We start from the raw sequence: 25,373 nt of genomic DNA, 5'->3' as shown, positions 1-25,373 counted from the left end.
TGTAGATGATATTGGCTACAATGAAAGTTTTGTTTACTTGATAGTTTGTACATATTTGTACATATATTGACTGGGAAATGTTGTTGAGATTCTTTCTTGGTTGGAAGATTGTGTTTTCAGTTTTGATCATCTGTGTGTGAACTTCATTTCCTATAAATAGTATAGTAGAAAAAAAAATGTTTTGCTTCATGTAAATTTGACTATGTAATTCTGTTCTTAAAACATTTGGTCAACCTCTATGAATTAGCTTCACTCATGATGGCCTATAAAAACCACTTTACTAACTCAAAATTAATTAATTAAGCTGCGTTTTATTAGGCCTTGTTGAACAAATTCCAAAATAGGGACTTGTGTTTTGGTTCCGTCTGTGTATACGTGTATATGTTCATTCATTGACAAGTCATAATGAAATACATATGCATAGGATTTGTTTGTCATTTTGTTGATCTTGATTGACTAGCAGCCATTTCTGTCTCAAAAGAAGTGTTACCCAGACATGCCTATGTTGATTTTGTTCAAACTTGGTATGAACATCAGGTGACTGATGCACATTATGATAGTTTCATGGTTTGATTCAAATGGCTGACTGGTCTTCATTTCTCCAAGATATTTTTTGTTCAAATTTAGTACAAACGCAAGACGAATGTTGTTTTTTGAAATTATGACTGACTAGCATCCTTTTCCAAAAACAATAAAATCTCAAAAATTTGTACCTGCCATTGTCATTGTTTCTCAGGGATGCCTTTGCTGATTTCATTTACTCCTTGCATGATCACTTTATTTTGTTTTGTTGATTCAGAATGGCCAACTGGTGATTATTTTAGTCCAATAACACACCAAAAATCAACATTTCAACAATTTTGTTGAAAATCATTACAAAGACAATACATTACACAAGTTGATTTATTTTGTTTTTGTTTCAATGACTTTTGAGAGACTAGTATACATTTTTGTTCCCTCACACGCTCGTAAACCGTTTCTCAGGCATGTCTGGGTCAGTTTTATTCAAACTTGAGAACATGACACTATCACGTGTGAATCTGTTTGGTGATTTGCTTCAATCTGGCAGCTATGCTTTTTTTTTTTTTCATAGTTTCATAAATATGCTTTATGCTTTAACAGATTTTGGTATGTAAAACATATATGTTTTGTTTTGCTATTTGATTCAAAATGTCCAACTGTATTATGTGTGGATTATGTGGATTTTTTCATAGGAGGTGTCACTTTGACTGAACAAAACATGAATATGATGCCATTTGATGTAACACCATATTTTAACATGCTGAATAATCTCCTAACATTTATTGTAATTTCTCTACATTTTCATTGTTTATATTTAATGCGGTCACTAAAAACTGAGCAGGGACTAGGGCATTGACAGTGACTTGTTTTGTAAATTTGTTATTTGCTTGACAGTGGTGGTATTTTGACTTGTTTGTCATATCAAAACATCAAAATGTTTTGTTGTTTTCAGAGCATTATTGGTGATTTTTTCTTGAAGTTTAGGTAATTTTCTGTTCTGGTTCCTCCTTGTCTTTCTTTGCATAATTCTCTGCCTTCATTGACCATTCTCAATATTTGGCCAAAACTGCCCATATTTTCTATCTTTTGAATATTATTAAATATTTAATCTGTATTATATCTACACAGTTGGATTTCTTATGTTTTGGCTTTTGGGTAACTTTTTGTTTTGAGAATAATGTGCAAAATAGTATTCATATCAGCTGGTGTAGATTAGTGTCAGTAGTAACACAGAAAGCACATGTGTCTGTACCTGAGAGAAGTGACAAACATAAATATCATGCATCTAATTAGTATATGCTTTTGTAATCTTGTAATCTCCCTGAATAAGTTGGGAAAAACAAGTCTTTAGGTACTATTTGCAATACACTTAGTTCCTGGTGTACAGTTATAATTATCAATGCACTATTGCAAGATGTATGCTTAACCTAAATCACATTGGATTATTTCTTTATCTATAGAAAAAAGTTCCTGGTGGTGGAAACAAACAATCAGAATCATGTGTCATGAACAGTAATGCCTTACTTGCTTGTGTTGAGATTGATGGCTGTAACACTGAACCTGAATCATATGTCACCCACAATGCCAGTAGTGAACCACCTGTTGACTGCAACACTGAACCAGAATCACACGGCACCTACAATGCGAGTTGTGAACAAGATTGTTGCAATACAGAACCAGAATCACATGTCAACCACAATGCTGGTAGTGAACCTGTTGACTGCAGCACTGAACCAGAATCACATATTACCCACAATGCCAGTAGTGAACCTGTTGACTACAACACTGAACCAGAATCACATGTCACCCACAATGCCAGTAGTGAACCTGTTGACTACAACACTGAACCAGAATCACATGTCACCCACAATGCCAGTAGTAAACCTGTTGACTGCAACACTGAATCAGAATCACATGTTAACCACCATGCCAGTTGTGGACCTGTTGACTTCAACACTGAACCAGAATCACATGTTACCCACAATGCCAGTAGTGAACCTGTTGACTACAACACTGAACCAGAATCACATGTCACCCACAATGCCAGTAGTGAACCTGTTGACTACAACACTGAACCAGAATCACATGTCACCCACAATGCCAGTAGTAAACCTGTTGACTGCAACACAGAATCAGAATCACATGTTAACCACCATGCCAGTTGTGAACCTGTTGACTGCAACACTGAACCAGAATCACACGGCACCTACAATGCGAGTTGTGAACCAGGTGGTTGCAATATAGAACCAGAATCACATATTACCCACAAATCCAGTTGTGGACCTGTTGACTTCAACACTGAACCAGAATCACATGTTGCCCACATTGCCAGTAGTGAGCCTGTTGACTTCAACACTGAACGAGAATCACATGTTACCCACAATGCCAGTAGTGAACCTGTTGACTGCAACACTGAACCAGAATCACATTTCACACAGATTGACAGAAGTAAACCAGATAGTTGCAACTCAGAACCAGAAGCATGTCTATTGCCTGCCAGGTTTGAGCCAGATGGTGGTATCGTGAATCTTGAATCGTATATTGCACATGGTTCGGATGGTGGCTACGTGAGACCAAAATCGTGTATAATACAGAATAGTGTGCTACCTGTCAGAACTGAACCAGATGGTGGCAATTTGAATTCAGGATCATTCATTTTACAGAACAGTATTTTACCTGCCAGAAGTGAACCAGATGGTGGCAACTTGAAACCAGAATCATGTTTGGTACATAATGATGCCAAAGCCAGTTGTGAGCCTGTTGACTTCAACACTGAACCAGAATCACATGTTACCCACAATGCCAGTAGTAAACCTGTTGACTGCAACACAGAATCAGAATCACATGTTAACCACCATGCCAGTTGTGAATCTGTTGACTTCAACACTGAACCAGAATCACATGTTACCCACAAGGCCAGTAGTAAACCTGTTGACTGCAACACTGAACCAGGATCACATGTTACCCACAATGCCAGTAGTGAATCTGTTGACTGCAACACTGAACCAGAATCACATTTCACGCAGATTGACAGAAGTAAACTTGATAGTTGCAACTCAGAACCAGTAGCATGTCTATTGCCTGCCAGGTTTGAGCCAGATGGTGATATCGTGAATCTTGAATCGTATATTGCACATGGTTCGGATGGTGGCTACGTGAGACCAAAATCGTGTATAATACAGAATAGTGTGCTACCTGTCAGAACTGAACCAGATGGTGGCAATTTGAATTCAGGATCATTCATCTTACAGAACAGTATTTTACCTGCCAGAAGTGAACCAGATGGTGGCAACTTGAAACCAGAATCATGTTTGGTACACAATGATGCCAAAGCCAGTTGTGAACCTGTTGACTTCAACACTGAACCAGAATCACATGTTACCCACAATGCCAGTAGTGAACCTGTTGACTGCAACACTGAACCAGAATCACATGTCACCCACAATGCCAGTAGTGAACCTGTTGACTTCAACACTGAACCAGAGTCACATGTTACCCACAATGCCAGTAGTGAATCTGTTGACTGCAACACTGAACCAGAATCACATTTCACGCAGATTGACAGAAGTAAACTAGATAGTTGCAACTCAGAACCAGAAGCATGTATATTGCCTGGCAGGTTTGAGCCAGATGGTGGTATCGTGAATCTTGAATCGTATATTGCACATGGTTCGGATGGTGTCTACGTGAGACCAAAATCGTGTATAATACAGAATAGTGTGCTACCTGTCAGAAATGAACCAGATAGTGGCAATTTGAATTCAGGATCATTCATCTTACAGAACAGTATTTTAACTGCCAGAAGTGAACCAGATGGTGGCAACTTGAAACCAGAATCATGTTTGGTACATAATGATGTCAATGGTGGGTCAGATAGAGGCAAGACAAAATCATTAAAAAGAAGAGTCATTTTGCCATTTATAACCTCACCAGAAGAATTTCTCACCCCAGGTTATACTAATTCCTGTAAAAATGTACGTAAATCATCAACTTTGTTTAAAAAATATGATTCAAACATTGTTTTGGAATCAGACTGTGAATCTGACATTTCTGATTCTGAAATTTCTTTTCCATTTCTGCAATCTAAATGGGATAGAAGTAAAAATGTTGTTAAAGTTAGGCCTCTCACACCTGTACAAACTAAGGTTAAAACACATCCTTCAATGGAAGTAAAAACTGCAGCTACTCATGACAATGAAGATGAAAATGATAGTGAAAACTTTGAAGAAGACTATGACGATTCTGATGCTGACCCTACTTATGAACCAAATTCAGATTGTGAGTCGGATGTATCTTTTTCTTGTGAATTAGATATGCATAGTATCAGTGATGTGAAAACTACAGGAAATGACAAGCCATGGATGAAATCTAGCATAAGCCCCAAAGATAAGGCTTGCCAATCAGCTGCTATCTGTCAAAGTAGTGATAATTGTTCCAATAGTATCATTGTTCCTGATCTGTCGGATTGTGAGTCCGTTGAATTCAATACTGTGTCACCATTGTCATCAAAGTTTCATGGGAAAGAAAACAAGAATCATCAAAATACTTCTGCAGGTGAAATGAGCATAGAGTTTGTAAAGTCTTCAGAAAAAAGAAATCTGCCTAGTACATCGTCTACTACAAAGAATCTTAAGAATGACATCCAAATCAGTTCTGTGAATCCTTCCTCGGTGCAGGTTCAAACAACAAATAATTCCAATAGGAAAAGAAAATGGGACAAATTTGCTTACTGTGTTTACTGCATGAACAAATATCCAAAGTTACCAAGGCATTTTGAGAATAAACACAGTACAGAGAAAGATGTTGTCTATGCATTAAGTTTCAGAAAGGGAAGTACCGAAAGGAAAATTTTATGGCAGAAACTGACAAATAAAGGCAACCATGCTCATAATGTTGAAATACTTAAAGATGGATATGGCTATATCATACCATACAGAAGACCATCATTTACAGTTCCTGTATCGCAGTATCTCCCTTGTCCTGAATGTTTGGGTTGGTTCATCAAAGCAGAACTGTATAAACACAACAAGATATGTCCTGTCAAACTGTTTGAAAATGCAACACCAAAAATAATTCACCGAAGAATACAACAAGTAGCAGGAATGTTATTACCACATAGTGATAATGTTACAGAGGATATGGCGGACAGAGTGCTATCTAAAATGACTCAGGATGAAGTGGCAGTAATTGCAAGAAATGATGATCTTATCATAGAATTTGGATCCAGGGAATATATGAAAGTTGGTACAGAATCTGCAAAGATTCAGTACGTGAAGCAGAAAATGAGAGAACTTGCAAAACTTCTAATACAACTTAGAAAGATCAGTAAGAAAAATGCATCCTCCCTAAAAGAATATATTCATCCTTCAAAGTTTGAAATTGTAATCCAGGCAACACAGCAGTTGGCAGACTATAACCTTGACGACAGAGTTCTTGGAAAACCTTCTCTTGCATTAAAGTTGGGTCATTCTCTGAAGAAATGTACTACAATCTGCATGGCTGAGGCAATCAAAAATGAAGACTCTACCAACGAATTAGCAGCTAAGAAATTCCTTAAATTGTGTGAGATACAGTGGGCACAGTCGATAAGTTCACATGCACTTAATACTATGAATGAAAGGAAGAGAAACATGCCAAAATTTCTTCCATTAGTTGAAGATGTTGTGAAGGTAAACATGTATCTGAAAAAGACTGCCACTGATGCTTATAAAGATCTACAAGAAGATACAACCACATCAACCTGGAAGAATTTGAGCGAGATAACGTTAGCCCAATTGATTTTATTCAATAGGAGGAGGAGTGGGGAAATGGAAAGAATGCTTCTAGAAGATTTTAAAGAAGTAAGAGGAGTCAATCAAGAAGCTGGTTCATCTTTGACAAGTTGGGAGCAAAATCTGTGTCGTTTGATTGATAGAGTTGAAATAAAAGGCAAAAGAGGAAGAAATGTGCCTGTTCTATTAACCAAGGATCACTGTAATCAGATAAAATTACTTATCGAAAAAAGAAAAGCTGTTGAAGTCAATGTGGCAAATCCATACATTTTTGCGTGTTTACAAAACTCACTGCGCCCAGTACGTGCAACAGTATGCCTGAGAAAGTTTGTAACAAAATGTGGCATTGAACATGCTGAACGGTTCACCTCTACAAATTTAAGGAAACAAATTGCTACAATGTCACAAATCTTCAATTTGAAGGACAATGAGCAAGACATCCTTGCTGGATTTTTGGGACATGACATAAGAGTCCATCGAGAGTTTTACAGACTTCCACAGAATACATTACAAATTGCAAAGGTCAGCAGAATTCTGATGGCATTTGAGAAAGGAAATATTGGAGAATTCAAGAACAAAGGACTTGATGAAATAGAAATCAACATAGATGGTGAGTAGTGTTTTATCCCATGATAAATTCTGCGTTTCACTGCTATGACACTCCAACTATTGTTTTTACTCAATCATCGTCACCTTCTTTAGTTGTATGTCAAATATGGAACTAGCATATAGGCTGGTCACCTTTCCCTAAATTGAAATGCCTGAATTTGTTGATGGAATTTCAATCAATGATTATGGGGAATTGCTATTAGTATCAAATATACACTAGCCAACGATTATCAGTATTTGCTGACACTGTTAAAGATAACAACAAAAATTGTCCCCTTGTATATGCCAGCAGAAAAACCTGAATGACCGATAGAATGAACAGTCTATTGTGTATTGATATTAGGTTAGTATTTGTTCAGGAAATAGTTTTTATCAATGACACTGAACAATCTTTGCAGTAGTTATGCTGTAATCTCTTTGAGCACTGTCTTAGGACGAGAATTGAAATAAGTCGTATGATATTTGTCATTTGGCTTACTAACTTTTCAAAATTGTGTGAATTATAGATGAATGTGAGAATGAAGACCTACTGAATACTGGTAATATCATTGAAGATGAGGAATTTCAAGAAATGAATAATAATAATACAGATATAAATGGAAAACTACAAGACAAATGTATGCATATTGATGATGAAGATGTTTCTAAAGGTTTGTTCATATATTTAGTGTTCAGTTTAATTCACCATTTCCTAAGGCACTTGGTGTTCAGTATTTACATGCACTTAATACTATGAATGAAAGGAAGAGGAACATGCCAAAATTTCTTCCATTAGTTGAAGATGTTGTGAAGGTAAACATGCGTATCTGAAAAAGACTGCCACTGATGCTTATACAGATCTACAAGATACAACCACATCAACCTGATAGAAAAAGTATTTATTGTAATAGGGTTTTTGAATGGTTTATGTTGTTTTACAGGTGATGTAGATACAATGAAAGTAGGGCCCTACTCGATAATGAAGAACAGTATATTGGACCTGGGCCATAAAAAACAGCTGTCAGATGATATTGTGAACTCTGCTATTTATATTGCCACAAGAGAGAAAAAGGTATTTATTTTATGTTGAAAGGTTCTGAACAGATGGAATGGTGATGGCTGAATTGGGAAGCTGAGTTTAAGATTTAATTGCATACTGAATGATAAAGATTTTGGTAAACTTTTACTTATTGCTGCTCAATGGAAAGAAATCTTGTTTTTCTTGTAGATATTCTGGTACAGGGTATCCCTGACCCTGACTGTGATAATTTGTTCAAAATTGATAGACTTTGTTCACATATCAATGTCACTTTCAATCAAACTTAAATTGGTATGATAACATATTTGGTTGTATTTTCCCCAATATTGATTTTGTAATTTGATATTTGACTGGTTACCATTGGTATTTGTGTTATTTAGTCTGTGTTTGTTTATGATGATTGTGGAGTGTGGGTCTCTCTGATTCTCTTTTCTGTCAACATAACAGCATGGCAGATTAATGGAGGGGATGGGAGGGGGGTCTCTGATTCACAACTTCTTTGTTGACCTGACCTCAATGGGAATGCCTTGGATATATAATGATCATCAATGAGATTAAAAAAGTGTTTAACATATGACACTCATTCATTTATAAGTCACTTGAGTAACTCCTATAATCTGTTAATAATTTGTGCTACTATTTAAAGATGTATTCTGATTGACCATTCTCTATGAAAGTTTGTCAGGTCTGTGTTGAGCATTCACAATCGGACAAAATGAATTTTATTTATTTAGATTGAGTTATTCATGCACTGTTCATCACTTTCTGATGCTATCTGACGTGAATATTATGTAAAATACAGTGTATATGTATTGAAATATATTTTTTTCTCATTAGTGCATAATATCCAAAGTGTAGTGCACTTCAACAGTTTTTTAGTACTTATTTCCTCCATTGGTGTCTGCTGTTATGCTTTGTTGCCACAGTTTATTCATTGCTTATCATTAAACATAATCTCCTTTATTTCATTGCTGACAATGTAATTTTATATTGTTTTCAGGCCATTCTTTTTTTTGACCACAATTTAATGACATCTATTTGTTTGAAGGGTGAAATGGCCAAACCAAAAAAGGTAATTATCATTTAATATTTTCCAGACTAGTCAGCTAGTGGAAATTTGTTTCTTCCATTTAGCAACAATTGTTACTAGTCATGTGTATTATTACTAATGCATACAATGTATTTACAGATAAATCTTTCCAAGTATGAGATGGTAATAGGTGCTATGTTTGAAGGTGGAGAAACAACTAATTCTGGCATAATAAATGGACATTGGACACTTGTGGTAAGTTGTAAAATACTGTAAATAATTCAGGCACCATTTTCAATTTTACAGTTGACTCTAAAATTCTTGTATAATTGTTTTCCATTTCCTTTGCATAAATCCATCAGTACTGAACAATTTTATTAGTCCCCGTTCGGATGATCCGTGCGTCCGTCCGGAGTCATATCTCAGAATCCCTTTGGACCGATTATGTTAATTCTTTGCATGTGCCTAGTATCTTATGTGGGACATATGCACATGCAGTGGTTCAGCGATTCGATTCAAAATGACCGACTAGCAGCCATCTTGTTTTTTGAAAATTTTGTATTTTGGACATGCTTTGTCAGTTGTCATTCAAACTTGGTACATAGATTATACATGCTAAGATACATGTCCATGACGATTTATTTTGCAATTGGATCAATTGAATTTTGCATCTTGTTTTTTTTTTTTATGTGGTATCTTGGATGTGCTCTGTCAGTTTTCATTCAAATTTGGCACATACATTTACTTTATACATGTTAGGATACATGTCCATGACAAATTGTGACAGCCATTTGACTTTTTGGCCTTACTACTATATTTCCACAATTTATGTACCATTTTCATTCGTATTGGCACATACATCGTACATATCAAGTGTGTTTCATAATCAGATCAAAGATGGCAGAATAACGGCTGTTTTTATTTTTGGCCATATTACTACTACACGGAACACGTGTTTTGATGTAAATAAACAATCTGTTGTATACACCACTTGGAACTCAAGTTTCAAGGACACGCTCGCGACAACCCCTCCGCTTTAATATGACAAGCACAAAGAAAACTTTCAAATATTTAACGGGGACTGTGTCATTTTCAATGACTAGTTTATTTCTGTCCAATATGAGAATTGATTTTTGTAATGCTTTACAGGTGGTTAAGCAAAAAAGTCATGAAATAATATATCTGAATTCTACTGGTGAAAGTAAAGAGACAATGGTGACAATTCAGCAGAATTGGAAGTAAGTAGGAAGAGTTCAATTATAATTTATTTTTTTCTGTTATTGCATAATTTTGTAGATTTTTAATTTAAGGTAGAGATGCAGTTTATTTGGCTTGCTTTTTAATTGAGTAATTAGACAATGAAGATGGTATTATATATCCAACATGTTATATATTTTCTGAAAGCTTATTATACAAACTTTGTTTAACTTGTCTTTATTTTAAATATCCAGAATGCGTTTTTGATTTTGGGTCAAAAATATGCTTTTTTGGACAAAAGTGGTTTAAAAAAAATTAGCTTAAAAACTTCAAGTCCATTTGTGGGTAAAATTACATCACTGGATACCTTGGTATACTACTAATTCAAATGCGTCCACTCATCTCTCTAACGACTTTCAAAGTCGCACAGCATGACCTCAAAGTTCACTCTTTTCTATTTTTGCATAATTTATATATCCATGTTAATTGCGGACTTGTTATTTTTGTTCCACTCGCCGTAATAAACTGTCCGGACGCATTTTGAAGGGGGAACACCTTGTCAATAATGTGTGAAAATTTCGAGGCAAATGGCCAAAGCGTCTATCAGCTATTTTAATTTAAAACCCAAGAATTCACCAAAAATAGAAGACGAGAAAAAGGCTAATTTGCATATTTGCGCGTTAAACCGGGATTTACTGCTTTGTCATACTTTGTCATACTTTCTAGACTATTGAAATTGAAAGTTGACGTATAGACATAGACATTTTATGTAAAATCGTTGGACCAGAACAACTGCTCTTGAATATATAAATCAGAAACACGTCATTCATACCAGTGTTTTGATGGGGTCGGTAAAAACACGTGGCAATGCCCAGTAAATATGACGTCATCTCATGAATTATTAAACAGGGGGCGGTCCTAGGAAGGTGACCTTTTATTACGATCAAAACATGGCTTCTCTTCGATGTATTTTCATTAAAAAATCTACGAGTATTTCAGAGCCTATGGTTTACCGTGAAGAGTACAAAGTGGGATATTAAATTATTTATCCTTGATGATTTTTATGTAGTATTGAGAACCAACTCCAGGAAGCGAACGCACAATAATGAATAATCGCGTAATCCTAGAATCGAAACGCGAGGCACAGAAGTTTTGTTCATCGTTTCCAATCCCATTTTTCCCACTGCAACATATTTGTTAAAAGAAATATTTGAATTATGTTCGTTTTTTAAGGAGGCATTTTTTTATTTTTCCGATTTTGACAACGCCTTATTCAGGGATTTTCTAAGACAGTCGCAGACAATCAGCGCACGGGTGTACGTACAAAACATGCTGTTGTACTACCGGCGACGGTCGCCTGCAAGAAGAGAGCTCCAGCTCCTAACGTAAAAGTTTTAAAATTCGACCGGTTTTAAATAATTAGTGTTGGAAATCTGACATGTTTTAAGAGTGCAAAATTAAGGTGCATTTTCGAGCGGTCGAATTTTTCTGAATAGAAATCGGCAAATGAAAAAAACAGGAGTGTTAAACAGTGTGCTTTGGTAGTTTAAAAAAATGGAATGTCCGTCAAATTTACGTAAACTTCCCCATTTTTCACGGAAAAAGCAAAGGTCGTGGCCGTGTTGCAGGCTAAAAAACTCAAAAATCAAAACAAAATCATCAATCAGTAAGTATTATGACAAGGAAAGCAAAACATCAGACGCGGAGAAGCGGTCAGCGCGTCGAAAGAGTTGTTACCGTAATGTATCAAGTTACCTCTCTCTGTGATTTATTTTTCATTGAAATTATTTGGTTGTTTTCAATTAATTTTAGCGTACCTTTGCAATTTATTTTAGCATTGTCAGTTGTTTGCTTCATTGAATTAAACGGAGTTCGTCCGGTTACAAACAAAGCTGTCTCGCACCACCTAGCAAAACTTGCGAATGATCGAAGTACAGGTACCCATTGGACAAAAGATACACAAAAGTTTGTATCTCCCCGACCCAGTGCAATATATCCGGTTAGAATCAAAGCTCACGTGTCCCTTATTTGAGGGACCAGACTCTGCCGTAAATTCGGGATGGGATTTAGAAAAAAAATAAAATGGGACTTTTAAGGTGTATTTTGGCGTCATTTCAATCATTCCTAATGCCTAAAATAGAGTCTAAGTTTTACCGTAGTCATTGACGCCTATTCAAGAGTATGATGTTTATTGTGACTAGCGTGAATGGGTAAGCTTCGTTTCGACTATGAGCAGTTATCACTGTAAACAATGTTAAATTATTCTTCACATGCTCAGTTTATTTTTTGAGAACAATTATTTAAAAATAAAATCTCTCAGTCAATCAGAAACTCGGATTCATGCCTTCAGGGAAAGTCATGTTTGGACGCTCACATCGATTTGTTTTTCGTTCGGTGGGCTGATGCCTTCGGTGTAGCTTTTGCATCTTCCGACATAGAAATCATCTGAATCTTCTTTCTACCTCTCTTTCTTTTCACACCACGCATAATGTAATGATAAAAATTAAGAAAAAACGCTGAGGAAATATGTTTGGTTTGCTAGCGAGCGAGAACTGATTTGAGAATAATTGCACATGCGCGTGAATTGAATGAACTATGACCCGTACAATCTCGATTTGCATATTGTCAATCAAAGGTCTTGTTATTTGGTTACTCATGCAAATTAGGCAATTGGACATAAACATTGCCACGTGTGAGTGTTTTTTATTTTTAACCAGAAAATAAACAGCAATTTTAACGGTGTTCCCATAAGAATTCATTGGTCAAATTTTCACAGAATGTTCTTTAGATAAAAATCTATATAAAAAACGAAAAAAACTATTTTTGATTGAAATTCACAAATAAAGTGCATCTCTACCTTAACTCAAAGTTCTGGGATATACTGTAGTATGAGAAATAGGTAGTTATTGTTTGAACATAACTATGTCCCCAAGAGTGTTTTGTTGCTATAACAAAATATGACATACATGTAGTTGTGGAGCAAATTACCAAGAATTGAATAAGGTTGAATCCATATGCACTCCTACTTCAAGTATTATTCTTGATACAAGTGTTTGCTATAAATTATCAGTAGGATCCTGTGCCACCTACGTGCCATAGTTTACTTACCGTAACACAAAAAATGCACCTAACTCTTGCACAAGATTTTTCATTTTCAACAACTAAAATATCTGTTATCTTTTAGTAATTATGCAAGTAAGAAGGGTGAAGTCAGTACTTATACTATATTGAAAGTGGATCATACAATGCAAGATGATGCTGTATCATGTGGTGTGTTAGTCATCAAGGTAATTATGGACTTTCAGCTGCATTTAAAATTAAAATAGTGATATATTAAATGTCAGTGAAAATAAATGGTTTTACAGTACTTTCTCAATGTATGTATCATATATCAGGCCGTTGTATCGACAGCAATGTTTATTTTATTGCTGATAATGTCATAATACTTTTCAGTTTGCAGAGCAGTTTGCTAATGGACAGTCTACAAAATTAATGTATGACATGGACAATATAGTGCAATTTAGAGAAGATATATCACGTTGTATTGTAGAAGCAGGTAAGCTGCCATTTTTAGACATAATGAGACATTTTACAGTTCCCAGTCATGGCTGTACTTATTTCACTCAAATTCTGTATGATCATCTCACAAAGTTTTTTTTTTCATGATGTGATTAACAAATTTCTGAAGTGAGCTTATTAGTCCCCGTTTGAACGTAGTCCGAAAACGGGGACTTATGTTTTGCCCTGTGTGCGTCCGTGTGTGCGTCCGTGATCACCTGTATCTCGAACATGTATGGGCCGATTAAGTTCAAACTTCACTCATACATCACACATTATATGGGACATATGCACATGCATTTTTTTCATGATCCGATAACGATAGCCGAATAGCGGCCATTTTAAGGCCGAAAATGCATCAAAATCAGACATTTTCACCATTCCGGACCCGGATCACAGTTATGCATGGACGTATTTCGTTCAAATTTGGTACATACATTAAACATAATAGGACCTTGATGCACGTCATATTTTTTGGGGGGGATCGGGTTTGAAATGGCCAACTGGCGGCCAATTTGTTTTAAAGAATTCAGTTCTGCATCCGTATCTGAGACATGCTTGGATTGATCGAGTTCAAACTTCACACACACAAGGTACATCATGTCACAAATATGTATGTGCATTTGTTTCATGATCTCATTAACGATAGCCAAATGGCGGCCGCTTTAAGGCCGAAAATGCATTGAAATCGCACATTTTCACCATTCCGGACCCGGATCTCAGTTATGCACGGACGGATTTCAGTCAAATTTGGTACATACATTAAACATAATAGGACCTTGATGCACGTTATTTTTTTTCTGGATCAAGTTCGAAATGGCCGACTGGCGGCCATTTTGTTTTAAAGAATTCAGTTCTGGATCCGTATCTGAGACATGCTTGGATTGATCGAGTTCAAACTTCACACACACAAGGTACATCATGTCACAAATATGTATGTGCATTTGTTTCATGATCTCATTAACGATAGCCAAATGGCGGCCGCTTTAAGGCCGAAAATGCATTGAAATCACACATTTTCACCATTCCGGACCCGGATCTCAGTTATGCACGGACGGATTTCAGTCAAATTTGGTACATACATTAAACATAATAGGACCTTGATGCACGTTATTTTTTTTCTGGATCAAGTTCGAAATGGCCGACTGGCGGCCATTTTGTTTTAAAGAATTCAGTTCTGGATCCGTATCCGAGACATGTCTGGATTGATCAAGTTCAAACTTCACACACACACAAGGTACATCATGTCACAAATATGTATGTGTATTTGTTTCATGATTTCATTAACGATAGCCAAATGGCGGCCGCTTTAAGGTTGAAATCGCACATTTTCACCATTCCGAACCCGGATCTCAGTTATGCATGGACGGATTTTGTTCAAATTTGGTACATACATTAAACATAATAGGACCTTGATGCACGTCATTTTTTTTCCAGATCAAGTTCAAAATGGCCGACTGGTGGCCATTTTGTTTTAAAGAATTCAGTTCTGGATCTGTATCCAAGACATGTCTGGATTGATCAAGTTCAAACTTCACACACACATGATACATCATGTCACAAATAGATATGTGCGTTTGTTTCATGATCCGCTTAACAATAGCTGAATGATGGCCATTTTAAGGCTGAAAATGCATCAAAATCATGTATTTTCCCAATTCCAGAACCGGATCTCAGTCATGCATGGATGGATTTTGTTCAATGTGTTGTACATATGCAGGTGCATTTCGGTCATGATCTGCTTTGAATGTATATGTCACTCAAATATGAACAGAACGGGGACGTGTCATTGACAATGACTTGTTGAATTCTTGAACGTGATTTGATTCATTGGTATTTGGGACAAAGACAGTACTTGAAATAACAACTGAATATAACATCAATTTATCTGTTTAACTGTTTTCCAGACATGCATGGTATAATTTTGTTCAAAATTAATTGCATTTGCCATATTGATTGTTCTGATAAAATTGTATTTTTTTTTATTTTTAGCTTCAGAAGATTCTAAGACGCACATGTCAAAGAGAGCTTCTGTGCATACTCCATCCCTAGAACTTAAGAAGACGGATTTCCTTTTACCTATGAAGAAATCTGTTGAAGGTAATTTTATTTCCCTTACCGTAAGACTAAACTTATTTTTAACTGTAACTAATCTGTGTTCTCAGTTGCAATTTTAACTTGAAACAACTCGTCCAAGAAATATTTTCTAGCACTTTATTAAATAACTGGCCACCGGTTATAAAATAAGTCAGCGGTGAGTCAGCTTTCCTAACACCACTGGTAGCACTTTATTGGTTCAGTGGATAGGGTTCCCACAGGGTCTCCTGAGTGGTCTACAACGAGCTTATTCTCAGATTACCAGGGTCACATTTGGGTGTCTGTGGTTGAGTTAGGGGTCAATAGAGTCCTCTAACCATTCCTCCTGTGCGATTACCACTGGTACCAGTGTTAAATCCAAAGTACACCAGTATTATTCCAACTAATAAACAATGTAGGAATACATTGACGTTAATGGTCTGGTTCAATCCGCTTTCCTATGGGTGCACCCCTACAATAGTCAAGTGACAGATAAGCTGGTATCGGCTTTCTGTGGCTGGTACACACATCTACAAATCCCCAGTCAATCCTCACTTGTTGGAGTCAGGATTCCAAGTTGGTTCAAAGTGAGTACACCATAACTATTAAACTCCCAACAATGTTGACAGTGACTTGCTATAAAATGTGTTAAATATCACTCTAGTCAACACAACTGTACAGGCGATTTCTCCTACTCAGTCCTAGTTGGTCACGTAATTTTTAGTCTTTGCAAAGTCATTACTTATTCTGACCAAGTTTTCAGCAAGTTACACTACACACTTGTCATAATAACACTTGTGTACGTTCTCTTCAAGTCTACGGTCACTGCTTTGCTTGTTATCTCTATATCAGTATTTTCCCATCCCATACCTACAGAAATTGTATTCCACCACAATATTTATCATGGGAAATGATAAAATGACAATTAATATTAAACAGCATTAAATTTTCTTTAATTATATTTTTATATCTATTAATTCAAATCTAGATCTTGCTGTGAACAAGACACAAGTTTCTAATAAAAGAACCTCCACATATTCTACCAGTGATTCCTCACCAAAAAAGAAAAAAAAATCAGCGGAAGGTATTGTTTTTATTTTATCTCTTATTAGTTATCGTGTGGTTTCATTGGTTGATCAGTACCAGATGCTGTAACATTATCAGACAATAACAGGGTAGTGCTTGAGGACAATGCACAAAAAAGATCAGCAATATACCAAATTGTCCGCACTTGTGAAGATTGTTTAAACAACAAATCCATTACTAGTCGTTTAAGTTAGAAAATCCTGGTCTTTTTAATTGCAAAATTACCTATAAACATGTTTTTGTATGCCATTTGTTTGTGAACGTGTTAAAGTCAGGACGCAATAACAACAGAGTTGTTGTCCTTTTTCTTGAGCACATCACTACATTTTGGGCATTATAATTGAAATAATGGATTTCTCGCTGCCATATAATGGATGGAAATGGCCTCTTAAATAATGTGTTTTTTCTGCATCTCGCTCATTGAACACATCCCTGTACTAGTACTTGACCTCTTATTGCTAAATAATGTCTGGTAAATGGGTTTTCTGCAGAAAGTATCATTAGTTGTTGCATTCCATCACAAATCTCCTGCTTATAGGAGTAGAGTATCCATGCTTGTTTGGGAGAAATTTCCTGAATAACGTCTTAACTCATAAATTTGAACTGCTCGCAACAAAAAAGTACTTTCCTAGTGAATGTAGACAAAGTATAGTGTGCGAAACTTTCGAGGGTGTCATTCTTTTGGGTTTGTTTTCAGTGCTCCATTACTTGTGATTTCAGCTTTATTTACTAACTGCCTTGATTTGTGTTATTTTTATTCCAGATGTAATCATGTCATCACTGTATAACAAGAGAACTTCCACAGATAACCCTATTCAGTCAGAAACTAAGAAAGCTTATTTACAGAGAGAACCTGATAAAGGTATTATAATTGATTGATTGTATTCCCTTCCTAAGCACGAAGTCATATATATTTTGCTCTCAGTTAAAAATTAATTTTTCTTGTGGTTTCTACATTGCTTGCTATCATTAAGTCTTGAATACTAGACAGTTTTATTTCCATGCACTAAGTTCTTTTGGACCTCTTTTGGTTTAATTACATTTTCTCTTGTGCTTAGGTGTGAGTGATGGGAAAAAGATGTGGACCACAGAAGAACGGACAATAGTTAAAAACTATTTTATGAGAAATATCAGAATGTTAAAAGTTCCTGGAAAGATTGAATGTACTAACTGTCTGAAAGAGAATCAAGTACTGGCCAGCAGGTCATGGAAAAACATAAAGTATTGTGTGTACAATCTGATAACAACATATAAAAGGCAATCAAAGTCAAAACAGCATTATTCTTAACTCTGGCTACAGGTCTTCGGTATGCCATTTAGTTGGTTGGGGGTGGTTATCAAATATGTAATACATGCAAGAATGAGTTTCATCTTTCTTACATGTGTCTTGAATGCTTCTGTTAGCATGTGCTTTCATATATGGTTATGGTCAAAACAAGTCAATTTATATTGATCCAGTATAAATTAATTTTGGTTTATGTGCTTGTCTAGATGCACTTCAAATAGAGCAGATAAATTTTCAATTATAGGTAATAACAGTATGCAAGATCAAACTTGTTTGCATATGAATAGATAAACTATGAACATAATTTCAAAGCTTCACAATATGATGAAATCTGGGCTCTAAAAGATGGTTATATCAGTTTCACAAACCTGTATCACACCTTGTTCAACACTTGTTGGGCACACAACAACCCATCCCATCACGCAGCATTGCCATATTTTTAGTGTTTAAGTACGGATGGTTTCATTGTGTGCCCCTCATACATGTATATTAAAACCTGAATATTTGATAATGTGTTGTCGCCCCACCCCCTATCCACCATTGACATTTACTTTATGTGACTATTGCTGATTTTTTTAATGTACATGTATTCAGTGTGTACCATTAAGAATAAAAAAAAAAGTATTCAAACAAATTTTATGTTCAGTAATGATTTATTATGTAGAGATTATGTTTTAGTTATGTTTGAAACATTCACTTTATATGTGTATAATTTGGAAATTTGAGAATGACTTCAGCCTTGGTAATATGCTAAAAAACAACAGTATTGACTTCTGTGTGAAGCATGTACTAATAAAGTGAGTATGAGGTTACCCTCTCTGTAATGAAAATGTTGGCTGCAATAAATGCAGTCACTTCCTTGTATGGAATATCAATGAAAAAGTTGGCAACAATAAATACAGTCCCTTCATTACTTGGAATATTTTGGTTTGGAAAAAATAAAGTCACTTAAATACACTGATTATCAATAGTTAACATTAATATATACAGTCACTTCATTGTGTGGAATATCAATTAATATTTTGCGAACACTAAATGCAATTATTTCATTGCATAGAATGTCAATGAATATTTTACGAACAATAATACAGTCATTTCATTGCATAGAATATCAATAAATATTGTGAAATTAATATATACAGTCACTTCATTGCATGGAGAATATGAATGAATATTTTCAGTGGCAGATCTAGAGGGGAGATTCTTTGGGTCATCAGTGAATGCAGACATTTCATTGAATGAAATATCAATGAATATTTTGCCATCAATAAATAAAGTCACTTCTTTGAATGGAGTATCAATGAAAATTTTGACATCAATAAATGCAGTCAATTCATTGCATAGAATATCAATGAATAGTGGCAACAATATATACAGTCACTTCATTACATGGAATATAAAAGGATTGTCTTGCAATAATCATTTCTAATCAAAAAGGAATATAGTGTAATTATTTCTGTTTTAGAAAAAAAAAACAATCCAAAAGTCATCGCCTTGAATGGTTTATGTTTGAAACAGTTACCTCTGCTTTAGATGAGCAGTGAAATATCTTGTTTATTTGCATGTTTTCCGAGGACTTGCAACAAGATTATGAGTGACACCCCCTGAAATTTCCTTGTCCTCGCAACAAAATCACAGTCCTCGGAATTTTGTCCTCTGTGGCATAGGAAAAACCAGGTCAGCAAAATTTTGAGATACTCTAAAAATGCGTAAACAGGGCATATCCTTAATAGATTTGATGATATGTTTTTTAATTTTATGGCAGTAGGTACAGGGGAAAATGGTGTCCTCGCATGGGGGGTGCTGTTACCTAGTCCTCACAACATATAGCAATCCACGTATGTGTGTGTGTGTGTGTGTGTGTGTGTGTGTGTGTGGGTGTGTGTGTGCATTACCTTATAGCACTGTGCACTATTTTCCTTTGCATTCTACATATGGCTCCATAGTCCTCTAGAACGATGAATTGACTGCCTTCGGATATCATATCTCCTGTAATTAAGATCAATTAGTCTACCACATGTTATAGGCTAATTGCATGGCATTATATGTAGTCACTTTAACGTGAACCCTTTGGGCGACATATTTTTTTTAATTGTTTTTAAGTAAAAATTTAGCACTACTGTTTATTCATGAATGTGGACCAATTAAACATAATGTCTTATCAGCTACAGATCTTGCTTAAAGCGTTGATTTTGTTTAGTTTCATTATGTGAAATGTTGACATTGGAGTCCGTAGTTCTAACTACTAATTCGATTTGCATACGTGCCAGATTATGAAATGTTATCAGAATCATCTGCAGACCAACCAGTCCCAACATTTCTCCCACGTGACTCACCGAGTACCGCTGAATTATAAATTAAATTGGTTGCATATGCTGGACTGCCTTCCATAATGGGGTCTGTGTTTTAACTTCTAGGCCACTCTTCGACCGAACTGAAAGTCAGGTATTGCACAATTAGAAACATAACGTTGTGTATCCATGGGCCGCTGTATTTGCTACCTAAATGGATCGTATTTTTCGCTTGCTATCACGCTGTGCTCAACCACATATAAGACGTTTCACTGAGGTTCTCATATCACTTGAATATTCCAGGAAACGCAAATTACCCAGCATCACAGTTCGATAATGTACAACATAATACACAGTTCATTTGTCCTACTACAAATATCGACCAGTTGTAATTAACAGACATACCTGTGAATGTGTTTGGTCTACCTGCAAAGTCAGTTTGGTTAATAACTAAGGCTTCTTTGATCAGTTCATAGTTGTTCAGAACAACAACTTGCTGACTCCCTAACTTGATGGCAAATATATCGCCATATTTCTTTGCCAACCGTTGGAAGTCATTATGTATGTTTTGTGTTATGGCTGAAATAAAAGAAATGACACAAATATTATACGTAACTATTGGATTATATGCAATATCATGATAATACCGGATAATTTATTAATTATATCTTGTTGTATATTTATTTGAATACTATGCCATTTCACTAATAATAAACAGAAAAAGCTCGAAATATTTAAAAAAAAATTGTTGATAACAATCTCGGATATATCCTATATATATATATATTTCAATAGAATCTCAAAAAAACATGACTTGAAATGTAATGTTAATGTACATATCTACATTAATTTATTTTGTTTTACCATAAGAGCATATTCGCAAGTGGCTGATCACATGAGTCTTGTTTGTTGTTCCTCAAATAGTGTTGTAACATAAGCCATATAACCTGAACACTATTGCGAAAACATTGAATTTATCGCCACAAGTCATACTGCAAAAAGCTGATTTGAACTTCAAATTAAGGATAGCCAGTTATTCATAACTCTAAAGATTTATTGTAAATCGCCATCAAACATCTTCAGAAAGGCGATTCTGTGGTCAACAAATCTCCATTTAAACACCGCCTGGATTAACAAGGTCTGAGCTAATTACCTAGCTTGATTATGTTTCTTCTGGAGAGGTTTGAGTCAACAGCCGTCAAGAATGTTCAAAGTTTTGTCAACAACGCAAATTTGTCAACCCATTTTTCAACTATTGGCAACTTCTGCTGTTGACAGACTTCAACATTTTTTTGGCACGGGGGTATATAATACCTACTCTGATAAAAGGAAATCCGCCAATGTAATTAATACATTTTTGTAACATATTATGTATGTCACTGCATTGGCAGTACCACATTAATGTTACATTAATGGATGTGATGCAAGTAAACTTTCTTTGCACTACTGATTAAAAAAATACCTAATTATGAGTGTACACTGTCTAATAATCGGACATATAGCCCTGACTGAATTGTATTAGAATGAAAATACATGCAGTAAAATCAGTTAGTCATGCTACGACTAAGATATTGTTCAACATTTCTCTGGAGAGATCACTAGTGTAGCTGTTATTCTAGATGTTTCTGCAGGGACATGCCTTTGTCCGAACATTTTAATTCTGATTTAAAAGGTATTGATTCTGATTTTGTTTCCCTATGATAGCATCCAAATAGATATCAAATTGATAGTATCAATTTGATATCTATTTGGGATTCTATTGTCAATAATACCTGACTAAATTGACTGTTTCGTAACTGCTTAAGGTCTAGAGAACAGCTTATACTGATAGGTAGACATTAAATTGCTTTATTTAATAATACTGGAAGAGAGAAAAAAAGCGTGAGGAGATGGATGAGAGAGAAGCCAAATGTGAGGCTGAACGTGAGGCTGATAGGTTGAAAAATGAACATGAGGAAAGAAACAAAGAACGTGAGGCAATATATATAGAAAGAGAGGAGAGAGAGGGAACGAGAAAAGAAAGTAAGACAGCATGAACTTGAAGTGTTGAGATTACATGAGGATGCTAAGGGTCAAAATAGAGATGTAGAACAGTTGGCTCATTCCATTGTTAGTTCTAAGGGACCAAAGCTACCATTGTTCGGTGACACTAGGAACGAGATAGACGCGTTTATTTTATGGTTCGCTGCAACTCAGAAATGGCCACATGAAAGTTGGAGAGATTCTTAATGCATAAATGACAGGCAAAGCTTTGTATGTGTTTTCGGCATTGTCTGCAGCACAGTCGATTACTATGTTGTAAAGACAGCTTTGTTGAAGCGTTATGGTATCAATGAAGAAGGTTATAGAACTAGTAGGGCAGAAGGTGAAGTGAGCATTTCGCAATTTGCAGCTACATTAAGTAGTTATTTTGACCGATGGGTAGAGCTGTCTGAAGTTGATAGGAGTTTTGAAGGAGCTAAGGACTTAGTGATGAGAGATCAGTTGATGAGTTAGCTGATATGCTGGCATGTGATCGGAATAGAAATAATAATTCACAAGAAGTCAGTGCTACTTGTGTAGTTTATGAAGTCACAGATGCAAGTAGGAATCCATGTTTACAGAGATAAAGTTGAATTGAAATGTGGCCATGAGCTGCCAATTATTATTATTATTGTTGCCAGCATTGCACCAGCTCATAGTATAGTGAGTATAGTGAGTGGTATGCCTGTTGTTCAAGGCTTTATTGGCAGTACTGAGGCAGAGGTATTCGTGGTAGCAGGTGTAGTTCGGTTGAAGTATGTAGAGAGTTGGTAGAGGATAGTCAATTGACTGGGGAGAGTCGAACCTGTGTAATGATAGATGGGATATGTCAGAAAGCACCAGTAGCTAGACTATATATCGATACTCCCTTTTATGTTGGTGAAGCCGAGGCACTGTGTATGAGGATCCCAGTGTATGATTTTACTGTTGGTAATATTAGTCGAGCTCGGAATCCTAATTATGATTGGAAGCTAGGTTTAGCTCATAAGGTAGGGCATGGTGAGGTTAGTTTGCCCTCAGGAGGTGAACATAGTACTCCTTCGAGTGATTGGTTGTTGTCCTTCGGGTATTGAGACTAGTTTTCACTTAGGTAATGAAGGTTGTACATTTACTAGTGGTCAGGCTAGTGTCGCCTCTATTGGTGAAGGTTGTTCTCCAGGTGTTATACGAGAATCTTCATTTAGTGGGGGTGATTGTGATTGTGATACGTTGATTCCAGTTAGCATGATATTTATTGACGTTGTACAGGTGGTACAGACTACGGCTCAGAAGTTAGCCTTGAGAAAGCCATTACATAGACTTATAGTTCCTGAGTTTAAGGAATTGCATCATAAGGTTGATACTAATGGTAGTAATAAACACGTGGAAACAACAGTCTGTTTCCACGTGTCTGATTAGAGCGTGCTAGGAAGTTAGTGTGTAGCAATCGGGAAAGGATTTTGATGAACAAGGGGCTGATGTATAGAGAGTCACCTCATAGAATATGCTAGAGGATGTGTGTGTTTTCCCAATTATTTGTACCATTGTGTTACTATGACCAAGTATAGCAATAGCAACTTAGTTTAATTGGTATAGGATGCAGGATGTGTTATTAGGTATTGCAGGTCATGTTGTATATGCCAGGAGACCACTTCTAAGGGTCGAATTACCAAGGTACTATCAGGCAATATGCCCTTGATAGAAATTCCATTTCAAATGATAGTTATAGATCTGCTTGGTCCGATCAGTCCAGCGACTGAGAGAGGTCATTTTTTACTGTTGTAGGCTATGCTTCACTATGTTTTATAGAAAATTACTTCCAAGGTGGTTGCTGATGCATTAGTCAGTATATATAATAGGGTTGGTGTACCCAAAAAAGTTTTAACTTATTTAGGGAAACAGTTTGTATCTGACATTATGAAAGAAGTGAGTAACTAGTAACTAGTATTAGTAACTACTCCATATCACCTACCATGTAATGGTTTGGTTTAGCAGTGTAATACTACTTTTAAAATTATGTTAAAACACATGTGTCAAAAATGGACCAAGGATTGAGATAGGTATCTTGACCCAGTACTGTTTGCCTATATAGAAGCTCCTCAGGAGAGTTTAGGGTTTTCACCGTTCAATCTTACTTATGGTAGAACAGTAAGGGCCCAATGATGATGAGTTATGGACAAAGGTGGCCACTACACAAGAGATTAAAACTACATACCAATATGTCCTTGATTTGCGAAATTGTCTTGAAGAGACATGTAAATTGGCTCTAGCTGAGTTAGCTAAGGCAAAGGTTAGATACAAAAAGTATAATGATAGGAAGGCCAAGGATATTCCAACCTGGTGACAAAGTGTTGGTGTTACTTTCCACAGACAACAATGAGTTGATGATGCAATGGCAGGGGCAGGGTGGATTACAGAATTGGTGTGAAGGAGAGGTAACAATTTATCATGCTAACTTGTTGGAAGCATATTATGAAAGGGACAAACTGAATGACTAGAAAGTGGTTACGGGTGTGATGAACTGTGTGTACACTGCAAAAAGTGACACAATATTGTGTGATAGTGGTGGAATAGAGTCTGTGCCAATTAAGTTTAAGGAAACAATTGTTGAATGTCATGTTGGCTATCAGATGAATGTCGGCCAACATGGAGAGATTGATGGAGTTGGGAGAAAAATTTCTGATATTCTCACTCATTGTCCTGGAAAATCTGAAATTGGCGGGCATGATATTAAATTGGTAACATCTGAACCAGTTAGGTCCAAACCATATCCTTTACCATTCACTATGACAGATGTAGTGAGGTCAGATTAATTTAGTGATGGGAGTATTTGAACCATCAAATTCACCTTAAGCTTCATCCATTGTTTTGGTTAATAAGAAAGAAGGGGTGTTAGGTTTTGCATTAATTTTTGCAAACTAAATCGCAT

At 35.9% G+C, this 25,373-nt stretch overlaps 2 protein-coding genes across 2 annotated transcripts in view; one reads left to right on the top strand and one right to left on the bottom strand.

Annotated features, from left to right (window-relative positions):
- The window catches only part of LOC100371680 (steroid 17-alpha-hydroxylase/17,20 lyase-like), a 38,597-nt gene extending 16,909 nt beyond the window's left edge, over nucleotides 1–21,688 (bottom strand). Inside the window, exons 1-3 of the mRNA XM_085494062.1 lie at nucleotides 21,685–21,688; nucleotides 20,849–21,022; nucleotides 20,048–20,141 (exon numbers count right to left, since the gene is read on the bottom strand). Coding sequence (XP_085350188.1) covers nucleotides 20,048–20,141; nucleotides 20,849–21,022; nucleotides 21,685–21,688 — 272 coding nt within the window. The remainder of the gene's footprint in view (nucleotides 1–20,047; nucleotides 20,142–20,848; nucleotides 21,023–21,684) is intronic.
- LOC146730241 (uncharacterized) lies at nucleotides 5,679–18,786 on the top strand. The gene is made up of 12 exons (XM_085493958.1): nucleotides 5,679–6,903; nucleotides 7,409–7,552; nucleotides 7,823–7,953; nucleotides 8,921–8,992; nucleotides 9,110–9,205; nucleotides 10,100–10,188; nucleotides 13,332–13,434; nucleotides 13,601–13,703; nucleotides 15,698–15,805; nucleotides 16,770–16,865; nucleotides 17,631–17,729; nucleotides 17,926–18,786. Exons 1-12 carry the CDS (start codon nucleotides 5,685–5,687, stop codon nucleotides 18,153–18,155), a joined length of 2,490 nt encoding a protein of 829 aa, XP_085350084.1. The 5' UTR covers nucleotides 5,679–5,684; the 3' UTR covers nucleotides 18,156–18,786.
- Nucleotides 21,689–25,373: the final 3,685 nt, after the last annotated feature.

This window comes from Saccoglossus kowalevskii, chromosome 19 (genome assembly GCF_978046115.1).
Source record: "Saccoglossus kowalevskii chromosome 19, keSacKowa6.1, whole genome shotgun sequence".
Taxonomy (NCBI): domain Eukaryota; kingdom Metazoa; phylum Hemichordata; class Enteropneusta; family Harrimaniidae; genus Saccoglossus; species Saccoglossus kowalevskii.
Note: the sequence above shows the minus strand (reverse complement) of the source record. Positions and strands in the feature narration are given on the sequence as shown.